This window comes from Procambarus clarkii, chromosome 13, assembly GCF_040958095.1.
Source record: "Procambarus clarkii isolate CNS0578487 chromosome 13, FALCON_Pclarkii_2.0, whole genome shotgun sequence".
Taxonomy (NCBI): Eukaryota; Metazoa; Arthropoda; class Malacostraca; order Decapoda; family Cambaridae; genus Procambarus; species Procambarus clarkii.
This window is the reverse complement of record NC_091162.1, coordinates 18,034,340-18,060,800: the sequence shown is the minus strand read 5'-3', so window position 1 is coordinate 18,060,800 and position 26,461 is coordinate 18,034,340. Positions and strand designations below refer to the sequence as shown.

Genomic DNA, 26,461 nt, shown 5'->3' with positions numbered 1-26,461 from the left:
TACTCCAGGTGCGTCACACCCCCCACCACTACTCCAGGTGCGTCACACCCCCCCCCCCCCACTACTCCACGTGCATCACACCCCCCCACTACTACTCCAGGTGCGTCACACCCACCCACCACTACTCCAGGTGCGTCACACACCCCCACCACTACTCCAGGTGCGTCACACACCCCCACCACTACTCCAGGTGCGTCACACACACTACTCCAGGTGCGTCACACCCCCCCACCACTACTCCAGGTGCGTCACCCCCCCCCCACTACTCCACGTGCATCACACCCCCCCACTACTACTCCAGGTGCGTCACACCCCCCCACCACTACTCCAGGTGCGTCACACACCCCCACCACTACTCCAGGTGCGTCACACACCCCCACCACTACTCCAGGGGCGTCACACACACTACTCCAGGGGCGTCACACCCACCACTACAGGGGCGTCACACCTACTTCTACAGGGGCGTCACACCCACTACTACAGGGGCGTCACACCTACTTCTACAGAGGCGTCACACCCACTACTACAGGGGCGTCACACCTACTTCTACAGGGGCGTCACACCCACCACTACAGGGGCGTCACACCTACTTCTACAGAGGCGTCACACCCACCACTACAGGGGCGTCACACCTACTTCTACAGAGGCGTCACACCCACCACTACAGGGGCGTCACACCTACTTCTACAGAGGCGTCACACCCACCACTACAGGGGCGTCACACCCACCACTACAGGGGCGTCACACCCACCACTACAGGGGCGTCACACCCACCACTACAGGGGCGTCACACCCACCACTACAGGGGCGTCACACCCACCACTACAGGGGCGTCACACCCACCACTACAGGGGCGTCACACCCACCACTACAGGGGCGTCACGCCCCCTAAAGGGGCGTCACACCCTCCACGACCGTCACACCACTCAATACATACTAATGATATATATGTGAATTATTATCATGTATTTTATATATTTTTATGTTAGTTATTAGTACATTGTTCACAGCTTTGTATACATACAGTATTATACATGTGTGTGTGTGTGTGTGTGTGTGTGTGTGTGTGTGTGTGTGTGTGTGTGTGTGTGTGTGTGTGTGTGTGTGTGTGTTGGCAAACTCTGGGTGCATTATAAGGATATCCCCAAGAGTATGAGAGTAGATAAAGTTATTACAAAGCTCCAGGTACTTCATGCCACCTGGCCCAGAGTGGAATGATGACTGGACATTCAGGAATGGAGTGGGATCATGACCCAGTTCTTGTTCATAGCGTTTACACCTGTAATGCTCACGATTCGGAGATTTGTCACCTGTTGTCACCTGCCACAGGTAACTGTATAGCCACCTGCCACAGGTAACGGTATAGCTACCTGCCACAGGTAACGGTATAGCCACCTGCCACAGGTAACGGTATAGCTACCTGCCACAGGTAACGGTATAGCCACCTGCCACAGGTAACGGTATAGCCATCTGCCACAGGTAACGGTATAGCCACCTGCCACAGGTAACTGTATAGCCACCTGCCACAGGTAACTGTATAGCCACCTGCCACAGGTAACGGTATAGCTTCCTGTCACAGGTATCTGTATAGCCACCTGCCACAGGTAACGGTATAGCCATCTGCCACAGGTAACGGTATAGCCACCTGCCACAGGTAACGGTATAGCCACCTGCCACAGGTAACGGTATAGCCACCTGCCACAGGTAACGGTATAGCTACCTGCCACAGGTAACGGTATAGCCACCTGCCACAGGTAACGGTATAGCCACCTGCCACAGGTAACGGTATAGCCACCTGCCACAGGTAACGGTATAGCCACCTGCCACAGGTAACGGTATAGCCACCTGCCACAGGTAACTGTATAGCCACCTGCCACAGGTAACGGTATAGCCACCTGCCACAGGTAACGGTATAGCCATCTGCCACAGGTAACGGTATAGCCACCTGCCACAGGTAACGGTATAGCCACCTGCCACAGGTAACGGTATAGCTTCCTGTCACAGGTAACGGTATAGCCACCTGCCACAGGTAACGGTATAGCCATCTGCCACAGGTAACGGTATAGCCACCTGCCACAGGTAACGGTATAGCTTCCTGTCACAGGTAACGGTATAGCCACCTGCCACAGGTAACGGTATAGCCATCTGCCACAGGTAACGGTATAGCCACCTGCCACAGGTAACGGTATAGCCACCTGCCACAGGTAACGGTATAGCCACCTGCCACAGGTAACGGTATAGCCACCTGCCACAGGTAACGGTATAGCCATCTGCCACAGGTAACGGTATAGCCACCTGCCACAGGTAACGGTATAGCCACCTGCCACAGGTAACGGTATAGCCACCTGCCACAGGTAACGGTATAGCCACCTGCCACAGGTAACGGTATAGCCACCTGCCACAGGTAACTGTATAGCCACCTGCCACAGGTAACGGTATAGCCACCTGCCACAGGTAACGGTATAGCCATCTGCCACAGGTAACGGTATAGCCACCTGCCACAGGTAACGGTATAGCCACCTGCCACAGGTAACGGTATAGCCATCTGCCACAGGTAACGGTATAGCCACCTGCCACAGGTAACGGTATAGCCACCTGCCACAGGTAACGGTATAGCCATCTGCCACAGGTAACGGTATAGCCACCTGCCACAGGTAACGGTATAGCCACCTGCCACAGGTAACGGTATAGCTTCCTGTCACAGGTATCTGTATAGCCACCTGCCACAGGTAACGGTATAGCCATCTGCCACAGGTAACGGTATAGCCACCTGCCACAGGTAACGGTATAGCCACCTGCCACAGGTAACGGTATAGCTACCTGCCACAGGTAACGGTATAGCCACCTGCCACAGGTAACGGTATAGCCACCTGCCACAGGTAACGGTATAGCCACCTGCCACAGGTAACGGTATAGCCACCTGCCACAGGTAACGGTAGCCACCTGCCACAGGTAACGGTAGCCACCTGCCACAGGTAACGGTGGCCCCAGTCATATCCTGGCAACTACTATGTCACACTGTCAAGTGGACGTAACTGGAAATATATTGGTATCATATATAAACAAATCAAAATTCTTCACACAACAGAGCCCATACAAAACTCTACGGGCCCAGCCAGCCGTGTTTCACTATATCTTGCTGAACACAAGTTAGAGGGAACTATAGTAATTTTACCCCCACGATTCGTAAAATGTTTCTTAAAGGTTCGAGAAACATTAGTCAGAAGTGATGATCTTTATATTGTTTCCAGTTCAAACTGCCTGTTGGTGGACACGTGGTGTGATGCCTCATTGTGATTGGTTGAGGGTTTGGTGTTGCTGTCGGCTGGTCTATGAATGTGGGTTCCATTTCCTGCGGTTGAGAGCGATAAGTTAACTGTTTTGTGAAGCATGTAGGTCATTCATGGCAAGTTGTTTACGAGGCCAGCCATCCACCAACGCACACCCAAGCTGGTACACTTTTCATTGATATATACATATATTATTTACGTTTGTAATTGGCTGTCAGTCTCATATAAATCAAGAGAAAATGCTTTTATGATCAATTTCATGACTGTTCATGACCATTTTTTTTGTGTGTGTAGTGTTTGGCATGATGATTCTTCATCCTTTGCGAAGCCATCCAACTCCATCACGATCAACAGCACCTCGCTGATGGTCCGTTCTCGTTACATACGAGTTACGTTAGTTACAAGGTAGAGGTGGATAGGTTTATCAATAATAAACTCAGCACTATCGACTAATACAATGATTCCCATTGGCCATCTTCGCGTCACCAGAAACAAAAATGTTAATGTGGATTAGCCTGTGGGGAGACGGTCGGCCGAGCGGACAGCATGCGGTACTTGTAATCCTGTGGTCCTGGGTTCGATCCCAGGCGCCGGCGAAAAACAATAGGCAGAGTTTCTTTCACCCTATGCCCCTGTTACCTAGCAGTAAAATAGGTACCTGGGTGTTAGTCAGCTGTCACGGGCTGACAGCTGACTAACAGCTGGCTCCTGGGGTTGGAGGCCTGGTCAAGGACCGGGCCGCGGGGACATTAAAAGCCCCGAAATCATCTCAAGATAACCTCAAGATATAGCCTGTTTGTGCACAAGTCGCTCTAGGGTGATGCAAGGTTATTTGAGACAGTGAAAACCTGACCGTAATTACCAAAATTACATTGTTCCGCTATTACATTGTATCCGCTCTTTTTAAATAACCAGATTTGCAAGATGACTGTAAATTACGTGCTCATAGATCCCCTTAAATTAGATCTCATTAGAAGCTCTCCTTAAAGAATAGAATTTCTTTAATATATTTTAAGTTAGTTTTTCCTGCTCTTATATCTGGACACATTGTGTCTGGACACATTGTGTGTCTCTGGACACATTGTGTGTGTTTGGACACATTGTGTGTCTCTGGACACATTATATGTCTCTGGACACATTACGAACTGTTGTACAGGTTCCAGAGCCTATATGGGCTCTATCATATCTACATTTAAAGCCGTGTATGGAGTCTGCCTCCACCACTTCACTTCTGAGCGCATGACAATTGTTCACTGCTCAATTACTGACACAATTCTGTCTGATGTCTCTGTAGCTCATTTGCATACTTCGTTCCATCGGTCTCCCTGTGTTCGTCTACTTCCCGCTACATAGTCCGTGCATGTCTGGCCTCTTGTTATATCGTGGGGGCTGAGTTGGGGTCAAAATCAAGGTAAAGACGTTCCACCTAATGGGCTTAGGATAGGCTCGACCCCCAAGGAAACTTCCCCAAATAAATAAGGACTTATGAAAGGACTGCTGTCTAGTCACCTAACCCTGGACCACGCGAGTGATGGAAACTACAGCTGAAGTTTTACCTTACTATTCAAGCTCCCAAAATACAGCAGAGATACTTAAATACAGCAGAAATATTTTACCACCTCGATTCACGTGTCCTCTCTGACTCTACATAGGCAGGAGACGAGATTTACATACAGCAAACTAGTGGTAAAGTCTACGTTTCCTCAAGGGGACAATTTACTACCTAATTGAGTATAATTATAGGTGTTTGTATGTGTGTGCGAGTGCGTATATGTGCGTGTGTATAAAACATTGGCATATGAATTAATTTATTACAATAAAATGGAATTAACAATATAATATTGTATTTTTTCTTGTGTTATCAATTATGCATTTAATCCCATTTATTAGTGCAACATTCCTCACCTTCGTGTATTTTACCTGCCCCCATTAATTACGTCTTCCCGTCCCCATTAGCCACTTCAACCTGCCCCCCCCCATTACTCACCCCTACTTGTCGATCCCCACCATTGATCCCTTACATCTTGGCCCCCCATTCGTCAGTATCATCATGACAACATAGTTCCCCCTCCCATAATCAGCTCCAGCAGCTGCAGCAGCAGTGGGGTCAGCACCGGCGGCAGCAGCGCCGGCCCTGACCTACCCTACGCAGGCCTCGACCTGTCCTACGCGGGTCACGACCCCCACCGCGACCCCCCCGGCGGCATGGGGTGCACTGGGGGCGTGCCACAGATCAGCATTACTCCGGACGAGGCAGAGGTGCGGGGGCGGGAACTGTCCAGACTCAACGGGTCACGGCTCGACCTCACCAGCGTGGACGGTGGCGACCTCTCCCCGCTGGACCCTGAGGACAGGTGAGCTGGTCAGCTTGCTGAGGTCTTCACTGCTATGTGGTGGTGGTCGTGTCTGTCTCCTCTATCTGTCTACTTCTATTCCCCGCCCATCTTCCTGACATGAAAGTATTTATTTATTTAATTGAAAATACCAAATAGTTATTATTATACCAAAAGATAAATTTAATTCCTAACTGATTTTAGTCTCTCCTCACACACACACATCTAGGCCTAATAAATGCATTCTTAGACCAAATATGGGAACTTATATGGGCTATACTAGGCCTAGGAATATTAATTTGGTTTTTTAAGCTTTATTTTCTGGATTATCAAATGAATAGTAAAGAAAGTGGTTTACGGGTGGCCCATCACCACAAATGGACACTTTCCACCAAATAGTTTACTATAATTACATTAATTTTAAGATGCTGAACTTCTCTTCCTCTCTCTCTCTCTCTCTCTCTCTCTCTCTCTCTCTCTCTCCCTCTCTCCTTCACTCGTGTTGCCAAGTGAATAATGGTGTTTTAAAATGTAAGGTTGTCATGGGTCGACGCCCCGGCTGTCAGTGCACGATGAATGGTTCGAGGCCTGTTGATCAATACTCGCCACTCTGCTCCCCCATCACGCTCTTCAACACCATTTGACAATAACATACAATGTGAGACAGGGAGTCTGGGGGCTGGTGGAGGAGTGTGTAAGGGTTTATCGCTTTGACCTTGATAAGAGTCCAAATGTGTATGAATATACCTTGGCTTCCTGTATGAATATACCTTGGCTTCCTGTCCCCTGACACAATGAATTATTATTAACATTATCATAAGCATACAAGTCGTAGTGATAGAGAATACTTAGTATAGTTTGTAGGGCACTATAATTTAGTGATTATAGTGCCCACAGATTATAGTATTATAGTGTGACCTAAGCCCAGCTTAGGTCACATGCCTACTACATAATGGTCATGTGACCTAAGCTGGGCTCTAGCTCACACACACACACACCACACACACACACACACACACACACACACACACACACACACACACACACACACACACACACACACACACACACACACACACACACACCATGGTAATATCCTTTAAGAAGTAAAATATTACCCGTCAGTATATCGTAGGTCATGACTTAGGTCATGTATTAGGTCATGACTTAGGTCATGTATTAGGTCATGACTTAGGTCATGTATTAGGTCATGACTTAGGTCATGTATTAGGTCATGACTTAGGTCATGTATTAGGTCATGACTTAGGTCATGTATTAGGTCATGACTTAGGTCATGTATTAGGTCATGACTTAGGTCATGTATTAGGTCATGACTTAGGTCATGTATTAGGTCATGACTTAGGTCATGTATTAGGTCATGACTTAGGTCATGTATTAGGTCATGACTTAGGTCATGTATTAGGTCATGACTTAGGTCATGTATTACATATATAAAAATTCAGTTTTCCTTTAATTATTTTGTTTTCAAAGTTTATTTTCAGATTGCCATGCTGTCAGTTATCTTAATTTTATAAAATATATAATATTATAAAATATCAAATACTATGTATAAAAGAACTTTAACAGTTTTGTATACATTAGATACACTACTGAATATACAATACTGCATATTCAGTGCTGTATCTTATATATATTTTGGATATGATATGCTGTATTTTATTGAATATTTTATGAAATGTATACTGCACTTTTTAAAATTACATAATATCGAATGCACTGTATAATGTATTTTGGGAATGGCATTCTGTATCTTATGTTGTATACTGTATATATTATATATATACTATATTCTACCATGTATACACTATATATAGTGTACTTTATATAATGTATAGGGAAAAAGTAATTTGATGCACTATTATTTCCTGAATTTATTAATTTTCTTAATTTTTAATTAAATTTTAATTAAATTTATTCATTTTCTTTCATCTTTGATTTCTATTTAAAGATATATATATATATAGCCAAAGTAACTTTTACTATATCAGTAGATACAATTTATTTTATTTGATCTGAAAAGACTAAGTTTTAATAATGTCGCATCGCGAGTTTTGTTTTTAAATCAAATTTAATTTTGTTGTGTTATATTAATAGGTAACATACAAATTTCTGGTTTTAAATAGTATGTATACTTTTTACATATATTTTAATTAGCTTTCATTTGGAGATTTTATTCGCTAATAATGATTTCATCTACTTGACAGGTACTCATCTAGTTGTGATTGCGGGGGTTAAGCTTTTGCTCTTTTTTCCCGCCTCTCAGCTGTCAATCAACTGGTGTACAGGTTCCTGAGCCTACTGGGCTCTATCATATCTACATTTGAAACTGTGTATGGAGTCAGCCTCCACCACATCACTGCATTCCATCGCATTCCATCTGTTAACTACTCTGAAACTGTTGTTCTAACGTCCCAGTGACTCATTTGGGTACTCAGTTTTCACCCGTGTCTTCTAGTTTGCCTACCACCAGTGTTAAACAGTTTATCTTTATCTACCCTGTCAATTCCTCTGAGACTTTTATAGCAATCATGTCTCCCCTAACTCTTCTATCTTCCGGTGTCGCAGCCCGTCCTCCAAACAAAGATCCAAAAGTGATTCCATGCACCCGCCAAACCCCCTGTTTATGAATGAAAAGCGGTTTACACACGACTCACAACTGCTGACGTTCGAACATATCCGGAACAAGTGCTTCACTGACGAATTTTGTTCGAATCACAACGCTATAAATGCTTCACCCACGTACTACAAATACAAATAATCGCCAACAGAACCTAAACACCTAACCTAACCTATCCTATGCCTATATATACACAATATGTTAATATAATATTAATTTATACTTGAGAAAATTCTCGTTTTGAATGAACAGCATGTTAAAATTTATGAATGCGTCTGTGGGGTTGACCGCTGAATGTAATGGATTTGAGTCGAGGACGGGTTGCTATAAATGCTTCACCCACGTACTTCAAATACAAACAATCGCCAACAGAACCTAAACACCTAACCTAACCTATGCCTATATATGCACAATATGCTAATATATTATAATATTAATTTATACTTGAGAAATTTCCCGTTTTGAATGAACAGCATATTAAAATTTATGAATGCGTCTGTGGGGTCGACCGCTGGATGTAATGGACTTGAGTCGAGGACGGGTTGGGTGTCGTGAGGTTCAGTTCCAGCAGTATTTCCTCGTAGCTCATATCTTTCAGCTCAGGGTCTATCCTGATGGCATACTTCTGAAAATTTTCTAACATGGTTTTGTATTTGACTAGATGTGGACTTCTAGCTGGTGCCGTATATTCCAGTACTGATCCGACATATGAGGTATACAAGGTTCTGAATGATTCCTTACACAAGTTTCTGAAGGCAGTTCTTATGTTTACCAGTCTTGCATACGTCACTGATGTTATCCTTTTGATCTGGGCTTCAGGGAACAGGTCTGGTGTGATATTAACCCCCAGATCTTTCTCTCTTCCCGACTCCTGAAAGATTTCCTCTCCCAGCTGGTACCTTGTGTTTGGCCTCCTGCTCTATATGCCTATCTTCAACACTTTGCACGTGCTTGAGTTAAAACTAGTAGCCATTTGTTGGACCATTCCTTCAGCCTGTCCAGGTGATCCTGTAGTCTCTTGCAGTCCTCCTCTGTCGTAATCCTTCTCATAATTTTAGGATCATCAGCAAACATTGAGAGTAATGAGTCTATAACTTCTGGAAGATCATTCACATATATCAGAAACAAGATAGGGCCGAGTACAGAACCCTGTGGGACTCTGTTGGTGACATCACGCTAGTTTGAGGTCACACCCTCTCACTCTAACTCTCTGCTTCCTGTGGCATTCATGAGCAGTTTCCATCAACCCATTAACACTATTTTTTTTATTAACTGGACTTTTTCTCCACAGGACATGCATATTCTGTGGGGCCTTCGACAAGAGCTTCACGGACACTGGGCTGGACATGCACTACTGGCGGTCGTGTCCCATGTTGACCAGGTGCAACCACTGCCGCCAGGTGGTCGAGGTCGCCTCCCTTACCCAGCACCTCCTCGGTACGTTCCTTGATGTCCAGGTGGTCTACTCCCGCACCCACCACCACCTTGGTAAATTCCTTGTTGTCCAGTAAGGTGCTTCCTGCACCCAGCACCTCCTCAGTACATTCCTTATTGTCAGGTGGTTGAGGTCACCTCCCTCACCAGCACCACCTCGGTACGTTCCACCTCACTGCCTATCTACAACTAAAACATATTTTCAGAGCTATAGATAAGTCGGCAACTTTCAACTAATCTCCAAGTCATTTTCCCCAAGATGTCTAAAACAAAGATCAAAGCAAAGTTTGAGGGGATTGATAGCCATTTTCTTTATTTGACAGAAAAGCAATTAGAAAATTACTACCCGTGGACAAAAAATTATATAGATAAATGAGAACATAAGAATTTAAGAATCTGCAGAAGATATTGGCCACATACGTGGCAACTTGTTTGTGTGGAAAATAATCTAGGCGCTTTCGTGTACTACTGTAGCACATTTTCAAGTTTACCCCATTCCTTGAAATGTGTTAATACACAACAGCACTCGTATTATATTCATTTTTCTTCCCTATATAGATATATATGAATAATTGAATGATGTGTTTTTGTGATTACTCTTTCATATGTCCACCCTATGCATTCAACAATCTATTGACCCCATAAATCAACAACCGAGTTTCCAAACCAGTATTTACCCTGGTCTTCCCTAAATCTAAACTGAGAGTGGTGGTTAAGTGAGGGGGGGAGTTAGTAACTAGGGGTGTGTGGTAGATAGCTGGGAGAGAATAGGCCAGCTGTGGCAGTGGGGAAACTCATAATGGGTGGGTAATTTTCACTGGAAATGGGTGATGTTCCCATTGCCCACTTGCAGGGAAGGGGTGGACAGTAGGTATCTAAAAGTGGTTAGGTGGGTGAGGAGATTGTGGGCAAGTGCAGTTAATCATTCAAATAAACCACTATTAGATTTGGCCGGTAACTGAATGATTGTCCACATAATTCCATAACTCAAGTGTAATATATTTATACTGACTTGGTGCTTTCTCCTCATAACTAACAACCTAACTCATAGCTGGGAGAACATTGACAGACAATAGCATCCTATCCCCAACAGACACACACCCCAAAGTCACATCCCACTATTGAAAGCAAGATCTAAGAAATGATTTGGGTAGAAAGTAGTTGGCAATACTGTATAGCACAATATATGACCTGTGTTACAGGAGAGTGCGTGGCGTCATCGGAGTACCGACGCTGTGAGCGTTGTAGTGAAGCCATTCCCAAGAAGACCTTCCACAATCATGCTTTAGCCAAGTCTTGTATACGTAAGTTACTTCTATCTTCCTCTTAAGACTTGTAGCTCCACTTTTTAACTCCATTTAATATACTTGAGGCACCTCCCTGTTGAATCATTTCCACAGTCTTTGATAAGGTCATTTATGTAAACGTGGTTTTATTTTATATATGGGACAGCATCACTTATCATGCAAAATTCCTTAAACAAATCTCCTGAAAGTTGATCTTTTGACCATGAAACTAGAAGATTTAAGGTATTCATTAGTCTATATATAGAGTATGTTATTGACCTACTCATATAAAGTCTATATGAGTAGGTCAATGAGGAAGTTATTGCATTCTGCACCTTGCATTGGCTCACTAACTGCTGTTATTGGCCTGTCCTTGTGATGCACGTTAACATGACTGTGACAAGTTAAAGTATACGACAAGAACAACAGGTGGTGATCTTGTATAATGTAAGGTGTAGGGTCCAATAACTTTACTAGCTTAATTATGTATACCATTTGCCATATAGTTAAACGTGCCATGCACCATAACTTGTCATATATTTTAACTTGGCATATATACATTAACTTGTCATCAGCTAATCATCAACAGCTTATAAACCTGAGCCGGTCGCCAATCACTGTCCATTGTGTCATGACAACATCGCGCCGTGGGACGACGGCTGGCGGCTGCATCTGATGCCTGGACCCAACTCTTGTCCCAACAATCTCAGAGTTTGGCAACAAGGTTGGTTTTCTACACAAGAACATAAGGAAACTGCCACATGTTGGCCCACACGAGGCAGCACTTATTTATATCCACCTCACCTCATTTATATATCTGTCTAACTTGCACTTGAAACATCTAATGATCTCACTGTCTTGACACTTGCAGTAAAGATTTTTGTTAACTTTAGTGCTCCCGGGATTTTGAGTGATGTGGCGTTGAAAAATATGAAGAACAGATGTCCAGTTTAGGAAGCTCAAAGAACAAAATAATATTAATGTAAATATTTTACAATAAGATAGTATTATGATATCTAATTATACAGCAATATCTCTCTCACTCCAGTTAGTCATGCACCTCCTGGTGCAATGTCCTGATATTCACAATGATAGGGAACTTGTTTTCCCAAATATCCATTTGCTTTAAATGTCTCTTGGTAAATATCCTTTGTATATGAGACTCCTTTGGTATAGTTACGTCGTCCTGCTCATTTATAGGTGTGCTCAGGGAAGTCTCGGATATATTCATTAAACTGTGATTTGCAGTGTTATATAGCTATGGTGACCTAGTGCTTTATTGATAATTATTTCCTACTTGTTAAATACTGTATACATAAAAGGAAGTCTATTGGTTTACAACTCGATAATCTGCTAGTGGAGAAGATCTTACATTTTTAGAAGTGCACAAGATCAAAAAAGTGCACATCTGGATGCACAAAATCAAGATTGCAAAGCAGCATATATTCCCTACCAAAGCCCATATGTAAAGGATGCAGTCAACGAAATATGGTTTGGTGTTGGGCTTAGGGCCATATCAACCTCTGAAGGAATATTAGGACTACAATAGTTTACCAGCAAGTATAATTTAGACCTGAACATTGTCCAGGATGAAAGTAAACTCTCAGTATATAGCCACTGAGATACAGGATACACCTCTCTTGAGTATATCTGCATCAAAACGGTTTTGACCTTCATATTTACAAAAAATATATATTATCCCAGTAGCAAAACTTATAATGCCATACCAAATAAACATTCCCATGTACTGTAGTTAGATTTATTCCTAAATTTCATAACCCCTAAAATATAGATACAGTATGGAGCATTGCAGTCCATGGAGGCTTTGGTGCTACATGGGTTGAATATATATTTTCTATCATTTTGATATCCTAGCTGAGGGATAGGGTGATCAGGAGAGCTCCAGTGTTGAATGAGACTTTAGCAGAGAGTGTTTGCACTCAGGAGTTTCAACTCTTAAGTTATATATCTTGAGCAGGGTCCCAGTAGTACTGTTGGGTTCAGTCTTGACTCGTAACTAGAAATTCCGAGTTAGAATCTAGGGTGGAAGTGAAATGATTGGGTGGGTTTCCTATGACTTAATGCACCTGTTCACCTAGCAGTAAATAGGTACACAGGAGTTTGGCCATGTATTGTGGGGTTGCATCCAGGGAAGGGTCAGTAATTCAACCCTGGGGACAACCTCGATATAAGCCTAACATGCATAGACTGGCTGCCTGTCCCCAACATAGTGAATTATTGCCACCTAGTCACTATTGATCTTGCAAACCTTCATCAGTTTCTTTGGACATTCTCCATTGCTGCGGTCAATGTAACCATATTGGAGAGTAACATCTTACGTCATTTTAAGCTCCTCATAGCTCCAGTGTAAGGCAGTTTCTGGCAGTCTCCGGTGAGTGGAGAGCACTTGACCTTTCCTCAGCCTTGCACTGCATACCTCCAAGGCCCTGCGAGTGGAGGGCACTTGTATGAAAGACTTTCAGAACAACTTATGTCTGTACATTCATACATATTTTATTAATACATATCTTTGTAAATGTATCTGCTAACTATACAGAATATTTATCATAGTACATAACATTATGCACTATTGTTAAGTCTCAATAGTCTCTAAGAGTTTAAGTTTTTAAGAGTTATTATAATCTGTTAACAGCTTTTGTCTTTAAAAATAATATTTCATTGATATCTTCATTAAACAACAAAAAGCTCATTAGCTTTCAGCAAGATACTGAGCACTCTAGTATCATGCTGCAACTATTATCCATGTTTTCTGTGCCAAAATTTAGAAAACACATCCAGTGGGCACAATATCCAAGTGAGGCATCAGTTCAGCGTCAAATCAATGATATCAACGTTGACTCGGTGATGAATTGATGTTGACTAGGTGTTGAATCGATGCTGCTTTTGGATATTATACCTACTTGGTTGCTGGATAGTACAGAGAACTTATCACAACACCTGCCTTAACATCACCCGGTTTGATGTGATTATCTGTACCATACCTGTAATGACAGTGAACTTAGAATGAAAGTACACAGAGATGGGTTCCTGTAGTGTGGGAATGCTTGTTTATCTGTGATGCTATTTGTTATTTTGTTTTTCTATGACACTGTATGTTTTTGTCTTTCAATGATGTCTTATGTAATACTGTACATCAATACTTCCTCGGCTCATGTAAGGAGGAAACAGTGTAATATACGGCTACTTAATTATACTTTGTTTCCCCAGTTTCCAAGAAAGCTTCAAACGAGAAGAGTCCTTTTGTAGCCTCGGGAGGATCAGTGGGTGGAGGAGGCAGTTCTGGCGGAGGAAGTAGTGGTGCAGTGGGGGTAAAGCCCAGAATACCAGGAACAGTCACACCGGGAACACCAAGAAAGACTTTAAACAGACGAAGGTAGATGAGGAAAGATTCAGAGTGATAAGTAGTTGGGAGGCTTTACGTCAGGGATGGATGTGATGTTAGGTGATCCAACTGTGATGGATCAGTGAATCAGCTATGATGGATCAGTGAACCAGCTGTGATGGCTCAGTGAGCCAGCTGTGATAGATCGCCGAGTGAGCCATGATTGATCAGTGAACCAGCTGTGATGGATCAGTGAACCAGCTGGAGGCTGAATCAGGGGTGGAAGTTATGAGGGCAAGAACCAGCTGCAGAATCAAGGATCAGAATAAGATGGCAAAAATATTATCAACAAAAATAGTCTTTTTTTTTCACTGATGAATAATTAAACCAGTTGAATACTGTATGACCAAATTATTTTTTATAAAAATTATTTCTAAAAAAAGAAGTGTTAAATTCCAATGGAATTGAAATTTAAGTGTTTAATTTCAAAAGTATTTAATTTCCTTGCTGCATTTCCCAGTTGTATTCCACATTGTATGATAGTTCTAATTCCAGGAAGGCAGTGAGCATCATTTCTCAGTCTAGTCATATTTTCTTCAAGCTTCATCAATTTCACTAAGACAGAGTCCATTCAAATATTTTGATAAAAAGAGGCATGCTAATTTGTGACATTGAAATTAACCCTTTACAAATACATTCACTGTCTTATTATTATTGCCTTAACCCTTTCACTGCTGATTTTGAAAACCCTGTCCACCCTCTCCTTATTCTGGGGCTTCATAATATGAAAATAAACTTTAGGAAGTGCAGAAAAATATTTAAACCTACAAATACATGTACAGTATAAAGTTGAAATTGGTAGTTGCCAACTAGCTCCTACTTAATGCCAAAATTTCTGACAAAAACAAATTCATCTCTTATGAACTGTTTTCTTAAATCTTTACTGTATAGTCATTTTTGTTTAGTTATATGATTTTAGTGAATATATTAATAAATTTGTATTTCCTCCTTTCCTCCGTGGGTGCTCGGTATGTACAGAAAGAAGTTGTTCCAGGTATTACTTATGTGTTCTGCGTCCTTTAACGTGGCTGTCATAAGTGTTTTCATCCTCCGTCTTTAAGGTTTAAATTATTCCTGTTCTATATGTTAACAGAGGTAATAAAAATAAAAAAATTCCGCCAAGAGCCAGCAACACTTTTACATCTGCAGTGTAGGGGTGGAAAAATTACAATTCAATTCAAATTCTGTATACTGGATTCCTGGACACTGTTAATTAATACATACTTAGTTTATTTTTTACGAGGTACAAAATTCTTTTGAGATTCCTTTGCTAAGGCACCCAAATAGTATGTTACAGTGTACATATTGTGATGCATTCTTGCTATTTACTGCTGTATTATCACATAGTACTTATGTGAGTGAAATGAAGTGCTTCAGGACTTGTTACTGGTAAAAATGATTCTCTTGTTAATAAATCTGTACTCTGTAGCCACAGTGCTTCGTTCAGTGTCAGCCGCTGTGAAAGGGTTAACGAGTTAATCAGTGTAATTTGATTAGTAGAGAAAGTAGCTTCAGTGCTTCGTTCAACATCAGCTGCTTTGAAAGGGTTAATGGCATTTTATATTAAACTTAAATAAAAATGTATCTCAATCTGTTTAATTAAACTATCATGGCTGGATGACCTTGGGATGATTTTCAAAAGTACAGTACAGTATTTGTAAAGTTATGAGCTATGTAGATCTCATTAATTAATATCTATGCAGTAATTTTGAAATACATTATATAATACTCATGGTATTAGAATTTTAGTAATTTTATACAGAATAAATGTGAATTGATCTGGAAAACAGAAGTGGAAAGACTATTTAAAGTAAATACATTTTGTAAAATAAAATTTGGTGTGAAGTCTATGAACTGTTATTGCCACTTTGAAATGTTTACTTGTAAAGGTGAAAAGTGGAGGCCCTTTGCATAGTGGTGCTTTCTTACCTGCATGTTGCCATTGCAAGAACATAACTGCCAGTGTTGACTAAGCTTTGAGTACTTATGATCCATTACAAAACTAATGGCTTTCGAGAACATATTATCCAATACCAAACGAGCAGCTTTTGAAATACATATGATTCAATACCAGATTTATAGTTCTTGACACAGTCAAGTGCATTGATTGGCTTTGTTTAACTTGTCACAAGATTTTAGGTAGCAATTGGAGCACAAACAATTAATTTATTTTAATAATAAAGCTGCAGTTGTGTTACTTGCGAGTAACACTGGAGGCAATATAGCATCAATGGAGGAACTATATAATTCTTATTTACATTTACATTTTGTACCAAACCTTGTTTACATTTAAAGTCTGTTCCAAACCTCAACTATATTCACATTCTGTACCAAATCATACTACAGGTTGCGAGCTGACGCATACATGTGGTGACTGAACAGCCTCTTGCTCGTGCTGTTTGGATAAAGACAAAATTACATTGCATCGTTTTGGATGTTCTCTCTACTCCAAATTGCATTTATTTATTTATGCAAGCTTTTCTTGTAACAAAATCTTTTAAGTTACTCTTTATGTACATGGTTAATTGATATTAATTGTTTATTCCCACACGTAACTTGATCAAAAAGACAATAAGCAGGTATGACAATTACTTTTAAATCTGCACTTAAATAGTGTAAAGTTTACGAAAACATGATGTTCTAACACCGTTGTATCTAAAAATATGTCTTACTTGAATAATATCATAATCCGGAGCTATTACATGATTAGAAACTCATTTGAGCAGTCATAATCATTTGGGATAAGTTGCCATGATCTAACACAAGCTGGTAAGTAGCCATAATCTAATATGGTTATTCTGTAGTGGCATGCAAGTTGCACATGACTCCTGAGAGGTTAAACCAAGACTCTCATTTGATCTGCAATATTACGACAAATAATTATACCAAAAAAAAAAAACTATGATGCAAGTTGTGTCGCTATAAAAATTTCAATATTTTGTGTGTTTGTTCAGTATTTAAATTTAACTGTAATTGTAATCCTTTTCCTTATTATTTAGCAATTATATGCACAACAAATAATTTTAGCAGGCATAAAATAAATGTTACATTGTTTTCGTATTAAGTGATGTCATGTATGGGAGTATTACATGGATTATACCCCAGACAGTTATGGCTGAGCTCTGGCTATTCATTCCACAAGTGTGCAGTCTTGTGCTCCTGATTAGTGTGTGTGCACTTTTCATGCACTCAAACTATACATGTAACCCATCACATGTATGTTGCTAAAAATGTTGGTTTAATTGTTGATTGCCAGCTGATCAGAAGTTGGACAGACATTATCTAAAAAGATATAATAAATACAGTACTGTATAAAATTAACTACAATACATTTTCTTTGCAGGCTTTTAATGATTGCAAACATATACTGCACTCGCTTTTATGAAATGTAACGTGCACATATTTTGGTTTTGTCTCTGATATATTTGGTTCTGAGTTCTAAAGAATATCTGCACAGTGTATATAGTGAACTTTTGCCTTGTGCCTTTTTGTCAGTCTGGAATGCATTTATAATAAAATCACCGAGATTCATTATATCTATCAGCAGAAACATTAACCACTTAAAACTAAAATAACAAGATTGAGTTACATTTAGTTTAAATTTAAATTACTATAATAATCTTTCTATGAACCATAATAAGGAACTTAATAAAGTCTTCCTAAACGGCACAGACGAGTGCTGTTCATTTCCTCACTTATCATTACTAAACAACCGATTTGTGTCATTTAACCATCGTATTGACAGATTCCAATTTTTGGCCCCAAACTGCAATTAGCATTTGATTTGTCCTCTGTGTTTGACCTATACCAGATGGTTTTGGCATTATCTAAGCCAAACCTGTAGACAGTCCGTGATATTTGAATGAAGAGACATCTGTATGATTGATTTATGTGTTCCAAGGCAGAATTTACATGTCACAGCTGATTGTAGAACGTATTAAGTGTTTAACACTCAATCATACAGCTATTAGAATATCTACAGTGAGGATACATATAGAAGTCATTAGATACAAGTATGATAAATAAGGTTAATTACAAGTATCCCAAAATTCACAAAATGTGTGTCATTCTGGTTCTTGTTTACACGTCTCGAGTATAATGCGTATTCTTTCTATGAAGGTTGGTGAGGTGATTGGTAATGTTAAAGCTTTAGGTAAACAGCTATCACCATCCCACTGGGAATGTGGAGAAAATATTTCACAAGAGAAAGTAACAGGCAAATTTGCCTATTTTAGACACTAAGTTGTTTTGTGGAGATACTGTAATATCAAATTGCCTCTGTCCATCCCTGAGATAACGACCTGTGCAACTGTGCCAGAAATGTATGACTTCTTTTTTCCTTTTATTTAATTTCTTATAATGTTTAAACTATAAGGAGACAAATAAGCTGTTTCCCATAGACCTGAGGTTTCATGTCAGTTATTCAGATGACTCCTAGTGTCTAGGCACGAGAGATTATCAGGACATGACATTGTGACTTTAACCAGTGTCACGTTAAAAGATGTTTCAATCAGTATTCAGTATACCTAGTGACAGACTCAGCAACACACCTCAGCATTTAGACAATGAATACAAAGGCTGAATAGAATCACTGCTTTGTATTTTGGCAAGCTTGTCTTTCTCTAGTTTAAAAGTAGATACAGTGTACCGAGTCTCTCCTTACTGCAGTTATCTATGACTTCCATTTATTGCACTATGTTCTTCTCAGTGCTTTTCCAGTGATATTATGTATGAAATGTTTACAAATAGACAGTTTTGGTCCTGTTTCTAATATGGCTTATATTCAGCCGTTTCTCAAGAGTTAAAGTTCATAAATAATTTTATTTATTTATATATATATATTTATTTATATATATATATATATATATATATATATATATATATATATATATATATATATATATATATATATATATATATATATATATATTATACAACATGCATACACATACAGTACAAGAAACACACAACATAATCTAGTACAGTATTTATAGAGTAGCATTCAAACAATTACTTTTTTGCAGACATATATGCTCCTTAAAGTTGTAATCTCTTGTTTAATATTTGTATATCTGCAATAAATATCCTCATTAATCTATTATTACTCTGTACAATGTAAGTCTTTGCATTATAGTTTACAGGAAAGATCTTAATTTACTGCATAGAGTCTGGTGACCACATTGGAGCATATGATTTACCATTAATACAATAACACTTGTATTTTTAAGGTCAGAATCTGGCTCCAGATAGATTGCGGGTCAATGTAGCTCTGGATTTTGATTCTGATTATTGAGATCTGCAAAGTGAGTTGAAGAACATTGATGATTTAGGGAGAAGGACATGAGCCAGAAATGCTCCTCACGAGAAAATCTTCCTCCAAATATTATGCTTACATCCATGTCTATGATTCAGTGAAGTATCTTCTTTATTTATAAAATATGAAACTTTTGAGAAATATTACTTGCCCCAATGAAGGTTTTTTCGTAATTTAAATGTTTTGGGAAAACTCTTTATGTGACACCCAGCTTTTAGTGTCTGAGAAGACTTATGGTCTCAGTAGTGGTCTTATTTTGTACTGTTATTTAGATGTTTGTTATTTGGTGTTCATTGCAGACGTCAACCAAGACTGTACAGTGATCCTTGCAAATATTTGTTCCTTACCATGTTTCCCTTCTGACTCAGAACAATAACATAATGGAAACTTTTTGTTTTTGTGCAGTTTTTGTTTCACAACAACTATCACTGACCTTGTTCAATACAACATTTCCTCCTTATGTCGGCACTCGGCCTCAGATATCATTTTCAATATGTCCTTTCTCTTAAAATATTCCATATATATATAAATGTACTGTCGAATATCATCTTTCAACCAAATTTTGAATTCCGTGTTCTTTTAAAGATTATCATAGGTTCTATTTTTCCAATAACACTTAAAAGCCATTAGGAATTTCATGGGTGATAATCTATTGTATGCATCTGTTTACTGGTAAGCCTCATGAGAGGATAAACAAGAGGTACAAATTGATTTGTTTACTTTGAGGAGAACTTCTGGAGAATCTCTCTCAATCGCCTCCACCGTGTTTAACATCTCAACACTCCCAATGCTCTACTGTGTCAGAGCTAATTAAGTTTATCAGGAATTCTGTCAATTGTTCAATTGATTTTGAGTACAAATCAGTGTTGTGGGAGAACTATGGTTTTCTCGCCCCGTTTTAAGGGCTGTCGCTAAATAGCTACACCATCCCTGCACTCAGTGTACTTCCAGTGTGTGATGAGCCCATGTATTTGTAATGTATTTTGCTCATCTTTGTATCTTTATATCTTTTTGTCAAGCATGTAGAAGTATTGTTTTCAAAATATTGGTATAATAATGTATTCAATATATTTATTCTCCTTTAAATCATTTTGGGGCAATTTGAAAAGAAATTTACATGTGATTTGGTTTGAAAGCTGTTATCCACATTCAATTGAACAAGATTTTGCTCAAATTCCTGCGTCCATGTAGTGTGTGAGTGGTTGTTCTGAGGAACGTCTGTGATAAGGTATTCCTAAGGTATTTGTACACATGAGCAGAGCAACATTACAGGCCACACACACGTCATAACGATATATGTCGTTAGGTCCTGCACGTGTGGGCCACACACATATCGTATATGTCATTACGATGTGTGTGTTTTTTAGGTCATGCATGTGTTAAACTTGAGTCATAAATATGACCATGGAACATATGTTGCCTGGTGTTTGAACAGATGTTGCCCAGGGGCCAGAGAAGTGTGTGCCACAGTGTGCAGGTGTTGCCACAGCGGGTGGAGGTGTTGCCACTGACAAACACAGATGGTTACCCTGGGTTATGCAGGCATTGCCTTTGGGCCGCGCAGTGTTGCACGTGCAGCACACAGCTGCTAGAAGCATTTTTGATGGTTTAAGTAGCCAGTTCCTCATGATGCTACTCTGGAGCACCTTGATGAGGTTATGGTTGAAGTCATGGCGAGTTGTTGAACTCAATTTTTGACTCCTCGTTGGAGGCACTGGGTACTTGTTGGCTTTGTTAAGTGAATATTGCCAAGAACTCGGGAGAACTATATGAAGATAAACCCATTAAAAGTTTAGATATAACTCAATGAAAATTAATGTAAGCAGTATTTCAGACTATGACAATGGTAGTTTTAATAATCATATATGAGCTAGTTTGTCTTTGAGATATATCTGTTATAACGCGACTGTAGTCCTACTTTTGTTGATTAAGATTGAAGTAAAAAATAGATTTAATGTGTGAGTCATTGAACTGCATCACAGGAATCATAAAATTCAGTATGTGTATTAAGAAACAAGTTTAGTGATATACAGCACTGTAGAGGAGTGACGGAGGGCACATCTTCATTACGTACTATCTTCACTGTAATCATCTTCACTACATATAAAATACAATACTATAGCCATCACAACCATAGTCCTCACTGAATTTATCTTCACTGTAACCCAGGCACTGACAAGTACCCCCATCTACAACCATCATCATTACTACTGTCTTCATCTTTCATAGCCTTGCCACTCCTTCACCACCTTCGACCTGTTGCACCACCATTCCTACCCTTTCACCACATCTCTCCTTTGCCACCTTCCATATCCTTCACCACCTTCCCTATCCTTCACTGCCTTCCTTATTCTTCACCATCTTCCAAACTCTTCAACACCTTCCCTGTGATCCACCACCTTCCCTACCCTTCTCCACCTTCTCTACCCTGCCACTGTGCACCACTTTCCCAACCCCCTTCACCACCTTCCTTTCATTATTGTAACCATCTTCCATAAATACTGTTATCTTCAATAAATAAACTATACAAAACAAACATATATTCATCACAAAGAAAATAATATGCTGGATGAATTATAGTGAAGCTAGAGTCTGGCATTATAGTGGGAATAAAATATGGTATAATTTGCCAATTAATGCAATTAAGGTAATGGGGGCTCGACCCCCCAACCCACTCCCTTGTGACCATACCCTGACAAAGCCAGTCACCGTGCAAATTTTGGTGATGGTAGCCCTAAATGTCTGGACCCCAACCTTAAAATTCTTTTTTTTTTCCAGATACTGTAATGATTTACTATCTTATCTAAGATCTGTTTTTGATGCTATTAGTTAATATGAGGTCCTAAATTTACACACCACCACCACCACCACCACACAACCCCTCACATCACCACCACACAACATTCCCTCACACCACCACCACACAATATTCCTGCACACCACCACAACCACACATCACCACCACATAACACAACCACATGTATGTTAAAGCAATCGAAGAGATTTAGAAACGCGAGATAATTGCACAGTACTGTACAGTAATCTGTGCAATCAGCACAGTACAGTTTATCTTAATCAACTAGAATCATGATAGTTAATAAAGCTTAGAATATGCAAACAATAAGTTACAAGAAGTGATAGCCTGGCTGTATATCTAGCCTAACTATTTCTAGTTTAATTGCCTAATGCTATGTCTATAGACATAAGCTATTATGCTAGATATTTTGGTCACATGATTTAATAATGTTCCAGGATGGAATGAAGCATTGTCACTTCCTTTATTTTTTAGATGTTTGGGGTTGGTAAAGCAAGTTATTATCAGGGGAAAGCACCTACCCATTATGACTACTTATAACACTAGTACAAGGATTTAGAATAGAGAAAAGGAATCGTGCCCAACCACTTAAGATAGTGATTGCACAGCGACCTGCAAAAGCGAGACTGTCGCTGTACCATCCAATTCTAGTGAATGGGTATTTGTGAGTTGGTCATCTAAGAACCTAACACCTCTATAGTTCTCCCGAGTCCTGGCGACTACTAGGTCCTTTAATCTAGTTGCATGAAACATTGGCTGCAGCATAGTATGGGGCTATGAATGTTACTGCTGCCTTGGGAGATGTAAATGACTGTCTCATATATAAATAACTCTATTGTTTAAACATTAATTTAAAGGAGTGGAAATAATTGTTAGGCTTTGTTCCAACAGTAATAGTCGGTCATTATTTAACCTTGAAGGATGAAAGGTAATTATTTTCATCAAAAACAAAGTAAATAATCTTGATATCTCTAATTTTTGGTATCTGATGTAAAAAATGTTCATGAGTATGGGGCTAGTATACATCCCGTGACACCCAAGGTGCAGCAACGTGCACTGTCCTTGATTATAACCAAGTCTTAGTCAACCCAGGTAGCTATAAGTTTGCCTCCTTAGGTATAAGCCCATTTCTGTGCATCAACATTATCAACTATTGACTTAGACCTTATAGAATCACATTTGTTTGTTTTTTTCCAAGTGAGTCCGCCCTTTTAATGACAGAGAATAGCATTGATTTCTCTTGTAGCTGCCGTATTGTATTATGATATTAACAAAAACATTTTTCAATAAATGTTACTTAGAATATGCATATTATTCTGTGTGATCCCATGACTCTATAGGAGTGTTCTTAGTAATGTTTGGCTTGCTTAAAGGTTGAAGGATGCAAACTCTGCACCATAGAAGAACAATTATCAATTAGAATCAGTATCAGAATTTAGTATTGGCCCTTTTCCTGGCACTGGTGATAGCAAGTTGTGCTGATACTAGTTTACTTATAGATAAACTTAATCAATATTCTATGATGTGCCTGATAGTCTTATGCTGAGGTGATTCTTATACAAGATTGTATTAAATATGTCCATAGAATACAGTACTTTAGAACTCTCTCTAGTATATAGTAACAAAAATACTTTTATTTTCACTGAACAACCTTCCACTCTGCCTGCCATTTATATTCTTCACATTTTCCTGTCCTGTTTATATCATATATCCTAAGTTTATTCATTTTATTTTTTGCACCAACCTGTGTAAAGAACACTTCAAGAAGCCATGCCCAATGCACTTAAGTTAAGACTCAAGCAATGGTCACAAACGACTCGGCTCAGCGCTCAGCAGCTAACATGAACTACTCAGCTCAGTGCTCAGCAGCTGGCACGAATCACTAAGCTCAGTGCTCAGCAGCTGGCACGAACCACTAAGCTCAGTGCTCAGCAGCTGGCACGAACCACTCAGCTCAGTGCTCAGCAGTAGCTACAGTGCTCACTAAATTAACCAATTACGAGGTGCGGTTGACTATCCATGTGATGCTCGGTCAGTTATGATAACCTGGTTGATACCTGGTTGATGGGGTTCTGGGAGTTCTTCTACTCCCCAAGCCCGGCCCGAGGCCAGGCTCGACTTGTGAGAGTTTGGTCCACCAGGCTGTTGCTTGGAGCGGCCCGCAGGGCCACGTACCCACCACAGCCCGGCTGATCCGGAACTTCTCTTAGAAAACCGTCCAGTTTTCTCTTGAAGATGTCCACGGTTGTTCCGGCAATATTTCTTATGCTCGCTGGGAGGACGTTGAACAACCGCGGACCCCTGATGTTTATACAGTGCTCTCTGATTGTGCCTATGGCACCTCTGCTCTTCACTGGTTCAATCTTGCATTTTCTTCCATATCGTTCACTCCAGTACGTTGTTATTTTACTGTGTAGATTTGGGACCTGACCCTCCAGTATTTTCCATGTGTATATTATTTGGTATCTCTCTCGTCTCCTTTCTAGAGAGTACATTTGGAGAGCTTTGAGACGATCCCAATAATTTAGGTGTTTTATCTCGTCTATGCGTGCCGTATATGTTCTCTGTATTCCTGCTGCTAGCTCTCACTAGTAACCGAATAAGTTTTCCAGGTTCTCAAAAGTTATACACTGGTTCTGTATTTAAAAGGAGCATCTGTCTAGGACTAAATGTTCGTTTATTAATACAGTACTACATTTTACCTATGGAAATAAGTTTATTTAATACTTGGAGGGTACACAGCTGTACTAAGGGTTCCCCCTTCCCCTCAACTCTTTCTTCTCCTCTCCCAATCACCCACCCCTTCTCATGTCTTTCTCCCTATTCACCCTTTCTTCCCCCCCCCCCCCCCCCACACACACATATAAAATTGAATACTGAAGTCACGATCATTGCCTTCATCACCACATTCTTTACTACAACCTATCTTCATTATTTTTACCATCTTTACTTCACAATCATCATTACTACATATTTACTACAAATGACCATAATTAGCTGTCTTTACTTCACACTACCTTCCTCACTGTAACCACCTGAATTGAGGGGGTAGAAATAGCCTAAGCTACTCTATCCCTTTGAGATGTATTTTATTGTCTCACTGAACGTACTTGAACTTGAACCACCTGAACTACTCACAACTCAACCTGTTCTCCTGAATACTGCATCGCATTTTGACGTATAATTTTCCTAAGACCAAAAACTGATGAAATAAAACTGGTAGCAGCTCGTGAAATTGATGTGACGTCCCATTTAGTGTTTGTGGGTCCTCAGGTAAGTTAGGTATAGACAATTTAGTACAACAGTTATCATGCAGCAAACACTCAGGAGAACGGGCTGCACATCACTATCTTCACTACACAACCTGTAACACTTAAGTGTCTACATTATGAACTTCACTAAATACTGTCTTCATCTCTGAAACCATTATCATTACCTGAGAACCACTGGATTCCCCATCTACAACCTTCCTTCTCTTTCCAGTCCATCCTCTCAAATTGTCATGTAACAAATGTACAAGAATGTAACAACTCTTGTATATACTTATCTCAAAAAAAAAAAAAAATAGATGTACCGAATTGTCCGAAGCTAACTGATGAACCTAAGCCGCATAGAAAATGTGGTTGTTTGTGAGCTGCTATGATTTATAGTACATCACATTTTGTCTATTGAGGAATTTGACATCAAAATGCAATGCATTATTCAAGAGGACAGGATGTCCCTTCACCATTTTTCTTACCCTTCATTACTTTCCCCATTCTTAACCTTATAAACTTTGCTACCCTTCACCACCATCATTCTCATTCACCACCTTCCCTTCACTTCACTCATCTTCCCCACCCTTCATCATTTACCATGTACACTTATCCCTGCAAAAAAAAAAAAAAAAAAATACGATATTTTTTAACTACCTTTAAGAACCTTCACCTTCTCTACTTTACTCTTCAC

General features: G+C 40.1%; 1 protein-coding gene across 3 annotated transcripts in view; it reads left to right on the top strand.

The window, feature by feature from the left end:
• LOC123752602 (centrosomal protein of 104 kDa) overlaps positions 1–23,816 on the top strand; it is a 146,305-nt gene extending 122,489 nt beyond the window's left edge. For all 3 annotated transcript variants that reach the window (XM_069323751.1, XM_069323750.1, XM_069323752.1), the window contains 5 exons: positions 5,372–5,644; positions 9,553–9,698; positions 10,898–10,999; positions 11,571–11,705; positions 14,210–23,816. In XM_069323751.1, coding sequence (XP_069179852.1) covers positions 5,372–5,644; positions 9,553–9,698; positions 10,898–10,999; positions 11,571–11,705; positions 14,210–14,379 — 826 coding nt within the window. In that variant the 3' untranslated portion in view covers positions 14,380–23,816. The remainder of the gene's footprint in view (positions 1–5,371; positions 5,645–9,552; positions 9,699–10,897; positions 11,000–11,570; positions 11,706–14,209) is intronic.
• The last annotated feature ends 2,645 nt before the right edge of the window (positions 23,817–26,461 follow it).